The 12,655-nt window shown below is 37.9% G+C and overlaps 1 protein-coding gene across 4 annotated transcripts in view; it reads right to left on the bottom strand.

Annotated features, from left to right (window-relative positions):
* The window catches only part of SNX4 (sorting nexin 4), a 60,636-nt gene that overhangs the window by 14,202 nt on the left and 33,779 nt on the right, over window positions 1-12,655 (bottom strand). For all 4 annotated transcript variants that reach the window (XM_058555966.1, XM_058555964.1, XM_058555967.1 and 1 more), the window contains exon 8: window positions 10,857-10,918. In XM_058555966.1, coding sequence (XP_058411949.1) covers window positions 10,857-10,918 — 62 coding nt within the window. The remainder of the gene's footprint in view (window positions 1-10,856; window positions 10,919-12,655) is intronic.

The raw sequence follows: 12,655 nt of genomic DNA on the forward strand, positions 1-12,655 counted from the left end.
TAGACGTGGAATATTATTAAATGGAAGCTTTAACAAGGTTTTTTTTCTAGGCAATATATAGTATCTGTATTTGGATTTATTTTCTATGACTCAAATCTGCTGCTTTCCCCTTAAGTTTAACAACTAAATGCAAATGAGGCTTTAAAATGTTAGTTCAAAAGTTGTTACCTGCTGCAAAGTGCAAAGTAAGTATCATACAAAACAGCTTCTGCTTACAGACAACTTTCTCAGCTAGGGCGCCTATTTAAATCAACTGTGGAGCTTTCAGAATCTATGGATGCCGGCCCTGCTCTTGATCTGCTTAATCAGAATCTCTGGGGTTGAGGTGAGGCGTGTATATTTTTAAACACTCCAAAGATGGTTCTCATGAACACGCCTGATTACATGCCACTATCTAATAGCTAACAGAAGACGACGGCTGTACAGAAGCAGATGCAAAGTAAAACTTTAATAATTGGCACTAAAGTTGCATGAGAAAGTCTACTAGAACCACAGATCACTTTGTTGTCATTTCTGTGAAATGCTTCAAATAAAAATTCCTTTTTATGGAAGTTATATACGTATATTATAGTAAACAGGGAAAATAAATCTATAATCACAAATACCAAGAGATGACATCATTTGATATATTTTCTTCTAGTCTTTTTATTTACTCATTTTCATATGGCTGAGATTCCCAAGTATATGCAATTTTGTATCATGCTTTTTCCCCTTAACAGTATTTTCCCACATTATTAAAACAATTTGTTCTAAGCATTATTTCAGATGGCAACTCATAATTTTTTTTACCATTTTCTTGGCCATTCAGGTTGTTTCCAATTTTTCTGCTATGTGAAGAATGTATAATAAACATCTTCAATTGTACCACATCATTAAAAAAAAAAAAATTTTAAACATGATTATTCTGGGCCGGCCCTGTGGCTTGGCGGTTAAGTGCGTGTGCTTCGCTACTGGCGGCCCCGGTTCAGATCCCAGGTGCGCACGGATGCACCGCTTGTCCGGCCATGCTGAGGCCGCGTCCCACATACAGCAACTAGAAGGATGTGCAACTATTGTGACATACAACTATCTACAGCAGCTTTGGGGAGAAAAAGGGAAAAACAAAGGAGGAGGATTGGCAATAGATGTTAGCTCAGGGCCAGTCTTCCTCAGCAAAAAAAGGAGAAGGATTAGCATGGATGTTAGCTCAGGGCTGATCTTCCTCACAAAAAAAAACAACGAAACATGATTATTCTGTGAATCTGTAGTTTTTATACACTGTTCTTGAAATATTAGATTATATGCTTATAGTACTAGAAGGAAAAAAGCTCCATGGCTTTTAATATTGTCAAGCAAAACAAACATATAAATCACCTATGTAACAGTATGGTTACGACTAAATAACAAAATAGGTAAGACTCCTTCTGATAATTTTCTTTGCTCATATGTTTAACTACTCACACAAAAATAGTAATAGCAACTGTTAAACTTTTTTTAGTGCTTTGCTGTTTACAAAATGGATTTTTAATATCTCTAACTATATTATCTAAGCTCTAAAGCCATATTTCCAATGCCTACAAGACAATTCTGCTCCTATATATCTCTGTCACTTTCACTGAACATATCCAAAGCCCAGTTCTTCACATGCAACAGAAACCCTAGGGATTTTGGCAGATTACAGGCATAACTCGCCAAATGTGTAACGTAGTGATCACAGTTATTACAACTGTAGGTCATGGTAATAGAATTAACGGACAGTCCAGGTCATCTACTGGATGTCCCACAGGTGCTTCATCCATCTAATCTTTGAGTACCTTTTCATGTGCTACTGTCACCAACTAATTCCCTGAGGAACTTAAGGAAGGGTTCAGAAGCATTTAACTGTTTCTCCAAATAGTTTTTTTTGTTGTCGTTATGTTAAGAGACGCAATCACCAACCACCCTGAACCCACCGAGCCCCACTGCAAGAGCAGTGCCTGCACAGATGAGCAGAGAGATGACCTAAAATCGCCCTTTGCTTCATTTTAATGCTAAAATCTCCACCCTGGGAGGAGCTTAGGCCTTATTACCATAACATGTGATGTACGTGGAAGTATGTTTTCCAACTGAGCCTGCACAAGCAAATACCTACCTCTCTCTTTTGAATATTCATTCCCCATCCAAAATAAAAGGCCCCTGTTTTCCCGTGCTCAGGGAGCCACAGCTTTGGGAAATAATTCCGTGTGGGCTCCTTATTTGTGGCAAATAAACTTGACTTTTTTGTTTGACAACTACTTCTGGTGAAGTAGTTCTTGATTTCAACTCACCAAGAAGCAGATCCACTTTGGTTCCATAACACTACCAACTCAAGGTCAACATAACCAAATTTAATTCCCTTGTTTACCAAACAAGACTAAAAATTAGTTCAAGAGCTGGAGGCATCACAATCCCCGACTTCAAAATATACTACAAAGCTATAGTATTCAAAACAGCATGGTACTGGTACGAAAACAGACACACAGATCAATAGAACAGAACTGAAAGCCCAGAAATAAAACTACACATCTACGGACAGCTAATATTCAACAAAGGAGCTCAGAACATACAACGCAGAAAGGAAAGTCTCTTCAATAAATGGTGCTGGGAAAACTGAACAGCCACATGCAAAAGAATGAAAGTTGGCGCCGGCCCTGTGGTGTAGTGGTTAAGTGCGCGCACTCCGCTGCTGGCATCCCGGGTTCAGATCCTGGGCGTGCACTGACGCACTGCTTGTCAGGCCATGCTGTGGCGGCATCCCACATAAAGTAGAAGAAGATCGGCATGGATGTTAGCTCAGGGCCAGTTTTCCTCGGCAAAAAGAGGAGGATTGGCATGGATGTTAGCTCAGCGCTGATCTTCCTCACAAAAAAAAAAAAAAAAAAGAATCAAAGTAGACCATTATCTTTCACCATACACAAAAATTAACTCAAAATGGATTAAAGACTTGAAGGTAAGAAATGAAACCATAAAACTCATAGAAGAGAATATAGGCAGTATACTCTTTGACATTGGTCTTAGAAGGATCTTTTTTTTTTTTTTTTGTGAGGAGATCAGCCCTGAGCTAACATCCACCAATCCTCCTCTTTTTTTGCTGAGGAAGACGGCCCTGGGCTAACATCTGTGCCTATCTTCCTCACTTTATATGGGACGCCGCCACAGCATGGCCTACCAAGCAGTGCGTCGGTGCGCGCCCGGGATCCGAACCAGCAAACCCCGGGCCGCCGCAGCGGAGCGCGCGCACTTAACCGCTTGCGCCACCGGGCCGGCCCCTTAGAAGGATCTTTTTGAATATCATGTCTACTCAGGCAAGGGAAACAAAAGAAAAGATAAACAAATAGGACTTCATCAAACTAAACACCTTCTGCAAGGCAAAGGAAACCAGGAACAAAACAAAAAGACAACCCAGCAACTGGGAGAAAATATTTGTAAATCATATATCCAACAAGGGGCTAATCTCCAAAATATATAAAGAACTCACACAACTCAACAACAAAAAGACAAACAACCCTATCAAAAAAGGGGCAGAGGATATGAACAGACATTTTTCCAAAGAAGATATACAGATGGCCAATAGGCACATGAAAAAATGTTCAACATCACTAATCATCAGGGAAATGCAAAACAAAACTATATTGACATATCACCTTACACCTGTTACAATGGCTATAATCACCAAGACAAAAAATAATGAATGTTGGAGAGGATGTGGAAAAAAGGGAACCCTCATACACTGCTCATGGGAATGCAAACTGGTGCAGCCACTATGGAAAACAGCATCAAGATTTCTCAAAAAATTAAAAACCTAAATAGCATATGATCCAGCTATCCCACTACTGGGTATTTATCCAAAGAACCTGAAATCAACTATTTAGAGACTTACGCACCCCTATGTTCATTGCAGCATTATTCACAATAGCCAAGATGTGGAAGCAACCCAAGTGCCCACCAACTGATGAATGGATAAAGATGTGGTACACACACACACACACACACACACACACACAATGGAATACTAGTCAGCCATAAAAAAGGACAAAATCATCCCATTTGCAACAACATGGATGGACCTTAAGGGTATTAAGTGAAATAAGCTAGACAGAGAAAGACAAACATTGTATGATTTCACTCATATGTGGAAGATAAACAAACACATGGACAAAGAGAACAGATTAGTGGTTACCAGAGGGGAAGGGGGTTGGGGAGTGAGCATAAGGGGTAAAGAGGCAATATATATGGTGACAGACAAATAATAAAGTACAACTGAAATTTCACAATGTTATAAACTATTATGACCTCAATAATAATAAAAAAAAAACCAGTTCAAGGAAGGTAGGACTTACATTTAATCATCTATGTATTCCTATTAAGTAGTTTAGTGCCTGATAAATATTTGGCATTTATAGTTTGTAGGCAAAATGAAAGAATAAACCAATAAGTGAACTAATAAATGAGAGAAGGGAAACATGTACTGGGTTCTACGTATGAGCCACTGCTAGGCACAAGACCTCTCCCCTCAAGGTACAAAGAGTCTAGCCCTTTGCCCCTCAAACTGTGGTCTACGAACAGAATCACCTAGAAACTTGTTAGAAATACAGAATCACAGGACCCATTCCAGATCTACTGAATCACAATAATCATTTTAACAGTTCTCCAGGTGACCTGAGTGTCCATTAGGTTCAGGACTGGAAATAGAAAATGTTAACCATTGCAGTGGGGAGAGCAGGAAACCATTAACATACAAGGAACTATAAAGGGTAGACGGAGTTAGCATCAACTTTCTAAGAGGCATAATTGCTATTGTAAAGTACTTAATGGGTGAGTTATTGTCACAGACGAACCAGATCCAAGAGGGTCATGGATCTTTTGCAGCATCTGATGAAGACTATGGACATTCTCCTTAAGGGGGAAAAAACGACAAACTAATTTTACGTATAATTTCAGAGACTTCAGACAACCTGAAGTCCCCCCATTCTCACCTCTTGGATTAAGAACTCTGAACTATAAAACCGCCAAGATCCCTCCTGCTTTAGGTTTTTACATTTCTATTAAAGAAGGAAAAGAAAAGACGCCAAGAATGCCCAAGCATCAAGATTTTGGATAGGAATAAAAATATTATTACAACAAAAATAGAGGTTTAGAGCTAAATTTAGTCACCCAATCTGGTGTTCATCAGGGATAGAGGCACTAGAGGGAAAGTCTCCACCCCAAGCAGGTCTGTGGTAACAGGCTGTATTTGTTTGTACTTCTGTATAAGATTTCATTTAAACAAAGTTCCATGCTAAGAAAGGGTTTGGAAATCACTCTCGCCATTTAACCCCACAACTAAATAATACTTAAAATCAGGCTCAGAGATCTAACATGGTTTACTCAGTCAGGCAGCCCACCAGAGACAGAGCTGAGATTAGAACTGACTGCCAATAGTGTTCTATCTACTAATCCCAACCCACAATTCTTTTTTTTTTTTTTTGTGAGGAAGATTAGCCCTGAGCTAACATCCAGTGCCAATCCTCCTCTTTTGGCTGAGGAAGATTGGCCCTGGGTTAACATCTCTGCACATCTTCCTCCACTTTATATGGGACGCCGCCACAGCATGGGTTGACAAGCAGTGCGTCGGTCCGCGCCCGGGATCTGAACCTGCAAACTCCGGGCCGCCGAAGCGGAGCACGAAAACTTAACCACTAAGCCACCAGGCTGGCACCCACAACACTTCTTTTTGGTTTTCTTAGCCTAAAGAGTTCTTTACCCCCACTCACCATGCACATGACCAAAAAATAAAAACAAAGTATAGAATCATTAGACAAAATACATCCTGTGTCTTTGAGTTCTGAGGTACACGATGAATTTTGTGTATCCCTGATGGTGTGCCTTTGCACATGACTTTTTGAAAGAAATTTGCTTGTGTATTTTCCTGGAATTCCTTGAAAGGAATTATACCAATTAAATCTGGAAGAGATGGTTTCTTTTGGTTGCTTCTATACAGATTCACAATCTGTGAATTAAAATAAGTATTTCAAAATGCTCAGTTAACAGAACACAACACTTCAGGCTATTAGCTTCTGACAGTTTTCATTCGCCACAAGTGCATAGTTTTCGGCACTTAAAACTCTTTCCCCCTTTTTTCTAAGTCTTTTGCAGGGTGGATCCCACCTATGTATTCAGTCCAGTTCTGGACAGGCAGATCTGAGAGTTCCTAGCTCAGTCTGAAACTAGTGAAAATACAGACAAGTCCTATACGCACCAATGGGGAAAGGCCCGTTGGCCTATCCTAAATCAGATCAGTGCATAATCCAGGAGGAATGTGCAAAAAGCCTAGGAACTCAAGAAGAGCACAAAAATGCACTCCTGTACTCAAAAAAGAAAAAAAAAATTAACAGCAACGTGTAACATGAACATACTATAAAATCTTCCCTGTTTCTTCTCTGTGCATCTAATTCCCGCTCATTTCTTACTTAATATATGTTTATGTCTCATCCTCTGTCTTTCCCACTTGGACAGTCCTTTTCCACTCACAGCTCAATCTTTTTTCCTAGTCCATTCTCTCACTCCAATCTCCAATTTAGTAACAAGTCATAATTTTACAAAATTACTTGAGGTATATATTGAAAAAATTTAAATTAAGAAACAAAGCTGATGAAACCAGATTTATATTTCTCCCCCTCTCAAATTTCAAACCAAAGAATAAGAACATATTAATCTTTTTTCCAATTATGTGACCCTCAATTTTTGAATTTTTTCAGTACATATGGGTCAGCGGCACTCAAAAGATAAAAAACACTCCCCACCAACTGGCTCTGCTCAGCAATCCTTTCCACATTCTTAATTGATACTCTCATTAGCGCTTCTCAAACTGGGATACTTTACCATGGATATTTACTTTTACATTTGAGGAGGGAAAGTTTTATATATTTAAACAACCATAGATGTTCTACCGAATAAAACACATATTTTGCATGAATTCATAGAACTCAAGCCTTCAAAGAGATTCTGCCGCAGCTGCTTCCAGCCAATCCATCCCTCGTGCAGCTAGTGAGGGAGGTAAAGAAGGGTATGCAGCAGGACAAGTTCAGGAACTCTCTTCTGCATGACTCTGACACAGACTGCCCTACCTCCCCTCAGGTTTCCTAACCACAGATTACCCCACTTGTTCTCAGCAGAGATACCTGCTTCACTAAGACGGAGGCCAGTTAATGTTGCCTCCTACAACTCTGCTCCTCTGCTTTACAACAGCTCTGTACCTTCCTCTCTATCTTCTCTCCCACTGAGTTCATTAAACTCAATTCCTCTATACTATAACTCCAACTTCTTGAAATGCTCCCTTCGCTTGCTTGACAATGCACACTGCTGGTTCCTCATCAATCTGCCAATGTCTCCCTCACTGGTTCTTTTTCTTTGCCTGATCCCTGAACACAGGTATTCCCCAACGTTTGGCCCTTGAATCTCTCACATACTTACTCTAACCCTCTAACATTATCACCTAACCCTACGTTTTCAAAAATCCCTCTATTAGGATACATCTTTCATACACAGCTCATATTCTCACCAGTCTCTTAAATTCCCGATCCAAATTTCCAATTGCTTGAAAGAAATCTTTAATTCAAATGCAATCTATCCAAAACAGAACCCTTTAACTCCTCCTCAAACCTGCTATTTCTCCTACATTCTCTACCACAATCCTCCTAATCATTCAGCTGCCCGCAAATTAAATCTTGGTTTGCTTAGCACCTACCATGGTAGCAAGACCTCAGCAAATGTGTGCTGAATAACCGAAAGAATCCACTGGTAAGTCCTATCATTTATGCCTCCTTAATTGTCCCTACTGGCAACTGCTCTGGTTCAGGCTGTTGATAACCTGCTTAAATTACCTCAACCACCTCTGGTCTCCCTGGCTCAATTTTCATGAAATATTTTATTTTTTTTCCCCCAAAGCCCCAGTAGATAGTTGTATGTCATAGTTGCACACCCTTCTAGTTGCTGTATGTGGGACGCGGCCTCAGCACGGCTGGAGAAGCGGTGTGTCGGTGCGCGCCCAGGATCCGAACCCGGGCCACCAGCAGCGGAGCGCGCGCACTTAACCGCTAAGCCACGGGGCCGGCCCTCATGAAATATTTTAGACGTAAAATGGTGTTCTAGGGGCCAGCCCGGTGGCGTAGCAGTTAAGTGCGGGTTCAGATCCCGGGCACGCACCAACACATCGCTTGTCAAGCCATGCTGTGGCGGCGTCCCACATAAAGTGGAGGAAGATGGGCACAGATGTTAGCCCAGGGCCAGTCTTCCTCAGCAAAAAGAGGAGGATTGGCGACAGATGTTAGCTCAGGGCTAATCTTCCTCACAAAAAAAAAATGATTTTCTATTAATTTATTGAGTTGGCAAAAAGACAAATCTGTACAATATTTATCATGAGACATTAATGCAAACAATTTTCTTTAAAATTTGATTCAAGTGACCTTGTATTTACTTGCTTCTCAAATTATACAAGTCCATTTATTAATTATAATAAATGTGATACCTTTGGGAGTGTCTGATTTATGTTAATTTTCAAGTGAGCATATTCTCAAGCTTAACTGGAATTACAGTTTGGGTTATATTCTAAAAATCAGGGCTGACTCATGTGCATAAATTTAAAAGCAATTGTAGATATGTCAAACATCATGCAGCAGACTTCAGAAAACTGATTATTATTTGCCTTTCTTTCCATTATCCTATTCCTTTTATGTTTAGCCGTGTATTCCTGTCCTAGTTATGAAGAGTTTACATGTTTACAATATCAATATGCTTTTCTTCATTAAAAAAGGTCATATAATCCTGATATTGTCCCAACCTGCATTTAATTTTAATGTATTGATCAACCAAAGACACATGGATAACTTGTTACTTTAATAAATTAAATAAATTCAGATCCATATCTCACAACTGATATTCAAATAAATTTCAGATGAATCAAAAATTTATGAAACCACAAAAATGTGGAAGACATGAGAAATATTTTTTTATACTCCATAGTGGGGAAGACTTTATTAAGATATATACAAAAATCAGAGGCTATTATTTTAGAAAGGAGAAAAACTAATCATTTATATGTAACTGAATTTAATAAATAGAATATTTCTGCATATCAAAAGCCAACATAAGAAAAGTCAAAAGACATAGGACAAATTGGAAAAAAAATGTAATTCATTTCACAAAGGCCTAATATTCCTAAAAGATAAAGAACTCCTGCTCATCAATTAAGAAATCAGACTGCCAGCCCAATAGAAAAAAAAAGGCGAAATATATACATAGACAGCTTATGAAATAGAAAAAAAAAATGGCTAATTATAGGAAAAAAATTTCATTCACTCATAATTAGAGAAATGCAAATTATAACTACAGTTGAGAAACCATTTTCCACCATCAGTCTGGTAAAGACAAAAGTCTTCTAACACACTGTTCAGGTGAGGGTATGAGGAAACAGGTACTAAAACTTTGCTGGCGGGAGTTTAACATCGTTTATACAGGGCAAGTTGGCAATATCTACCAAAATTACAAATGCCATTATCCTTAGACCTTGTAACAACACTTGTAGAATTTTATCCTATATATACTCATACGTGTGTGAAACGACATGAACAAGAATATTTATTGCAGCATTGAATGCAATAGCAGAAGACTGGAAATTATGAAGAAGAAATTGGTAAATAAATTATGATATCCCTGCTCAATAAAGCCCAATACAGTTATTTACTGATAACAATATATCTTAGAGAGCAGTTCTTAAGTGAAAAAAGCAAGGTAAAAAAAGTGAACATAGCAACGTATACAACATTCTCCCTTTTCATGTTAAAAAAAAGAGAGAAATGCATTTGTTAATATGCTAATATATTACATTTATAGTGCTACATTTTACTAGAAGTGTACACAAGAAACTGATATTAGTTGTCTCAGAGGAGGAGACTGGGTGGTTGGCAGACAGGGGTGAGGAGACTTTTCACCATATAAGCTTTGGTTCTTGTTGAATTTTGTGCCATAGGAATGTATTATCTATTCAAAAATGTAAAGTCACATTTTTAAATTAATTCAATCAAAAGGACTTACAAGGGAACATTAGCAAGGACATTTTTCTTATAAAAAGATTTGGATAATAATTTCTAAAATGTCACAACCAAAATAATGAACACAACCAAAAATTCATAAAAAGAAGGTTCAAAAACAACCAAAATATGCAAGTTATATACAGAAGCAAATACTCTAATTTACACTAAAATTACCCCAAGACTGAAAAACCCATCTTGCAAAAATGCCTTCAGAAATTATAGTGACACAGAGAAAGAAAAGAAAGAGAAAATCATGGGCCAACCCTGTGGCTTAGCAGTTAAGGGCGCGCTCTGCTGCTGGCGGCCCAGGTTTGGATCCCGGGCACGCACCGACGCACCGCTTCTCCGGCCATGCTGAGGCCGCGTCCCACATACAGCAACTAGAAGGATGTGCAGCTATGACATACAACTATCTACTGGGGCTTTGGGGGGAAAATAAATAAATAAATAAAATCTTTAAAAAAAAAAAAAAAGAAAGAGAAAATCACTACTTCTGTAAGACAGTGATTTCCGATAGAATCTTCTCAGGCATTCCGCCAAGAAGGTAAAAGGTGGCGCTTCCTGCTTCAGAGCAGTTGCACTCTCATCTGCTCCATATATTGGACTTCCTCACTATTTTTTATTTAAAGAAAGGCTTTAAAATGAAAAGTTTAAAAACCATTACTACAGAACATCATTTAAAAAAATAATCGTCTACTTTCCAGACTCACAAATTTTCAAGAATTATAGTTCTCAGGCAAAAAGCAAATTAAAGCTAATCTTTATTTTTAAAGTTTGTATAATGCTTACCTGAAAACTCGTCCATAATTCCCATGTACTTTATATACACCATAAAGTCGATCTGCTACTCTCTGGAAGAAATATTTTAAAGAAATTGCTATTAGGTCAAAGTTATATACAGATTACTTAAAAAACAGATTTCATCCTCATAAAAAAAATGCATGCTTAGTACAATAAACTTGGAAAACATAGAAAAGAAAAAACTTAAATCTTCCAGTCTCATCATGGGGAAAAAAAAAAACTAGTGTTTTCATCATATTTATCTAACTGATTTCATGCTTCTTTCTACATATACAGGTTTTAATTGTTTTTAAATTTCCTATATCAAGAGTGGTAAGATTTTTATCCAGCAGGTTATTACTTTTACTAGGTATCCCTTTAAAAAGTTGCATAAAATTCCACCCAGTAGTGTCTAAAATATATAAGCATTTCTTGTTGAATATTTAGTTATCCCTAATTTTTTCAGTATTATAAATAATGTTGTAATAAGCATCTCTGAGAGTAAGACTTTTTCCAAATTTCAGACTGTTTCCTTATGATAAAGTCCCCAAAGTGTAAATTTCACCAAGAATATAAATTTTCAATTCTATTGATAGTTTTACACATAAATGCTGAACACATGCAACATACCTCTGTGCTACTTAAGATAACTCCTTCTAACCAACAAACACATTAGATATTTTAATAACAATAGAAATTACAATTTAGATCACTCAGATGAAATATGTACTGCCCAGCCATTCACACAAATTTTACAAAAGACAAAACAAAACACCACGTGTGGTAATTTGCTTTACTTTCCCCTATAGTGTTACAGACAAGAACTGGACCACCAAAACTAATCCCACATAAAACCCTCAAAAAAAATTCCTGACATACAGTTTGTAAATGTAAACCCTGAGGATTAATTACCTCCCTAATTCCTTACTCAAACATGAGTAATTTGAGGAATTAGGCAGTAACCATGACAACAAATCTTAACCCTTTCAATACTTCAGCTTAAAGTGAACAAACCACCATTGTAAACACTTGGAAAGGTGTGAGAAGATCATAATGTTTTCCATCTCTCTTGGCCTGCTCTGAAGGAACACATACCCATTAGACTAGGGAGCAGCACACTACAGGCCTGCAGCTTGTTTTTGTAAAGTCTTATTGGAACACAGACATGCTCATTCATGTTAGCACTGTCTCTGGCTGCTTTCATAAGAGAGCTAAATAGATTTGACAGGGACCATATCACCCAAAAAGCTGAAAATATTTACTATCTGGCCTTCAGAAAGTTTGCCAATTGCCGCACTAGACTCAACTTCCAGGACAAAGCTCATAGTCTTTATTCTGCTTGAAACTTTCCAAGGTTGTCACCAGACCTCTACACTAATTTCTCTAGGATATTACTTCCCAATTATTTTTTGAGAGTCCTACGGAGTGTCAAAGGTTGTTTGTTGTTTTAAACTGGTTCCATCAACAAGTAAATTTGGGAAACACTGAGATAATAAATTTTAACAGGTTTCTTTTCTGCAGGACTTTTTAGATGTTTAACACCGTATGTGAATCATGACTGTTCAAGAGAGAGATGTGGTTTATAGTAGGGAACATCTTACAGGACTGGCATTCCAAAGAACATAAAATGGAAAACGCCATTCTAGACCACTAACTTTTCTAGACCCTTGTACTTTTAAAGATCAAACCTCCTCCTGAAAGCTGAACATTTTATCTTTCACTTGAGATATCAAGCATGAAACAGAAGGAGAGAGCTTGTTAAATAACATAAGAACAAAAACTAGAAGGAACATAACTGCAAAATGCAG

Source organism: Diceros bicornis, chromosome 15 (assembly GCF_020826845.1).
Source record: "Diceros bicornis minor isolate mBicDic1 chromosome 15, mDicBic1.mat.cur, whole genome shotgun sequence".
Classification (NCBI taxonomy): domain Eukaryota; kingdom Metazoa; phylum Chordata; class Mammalia; order Perissodactyla; family Rhinocerotidae; genus Diceros; species Diceros bicornis.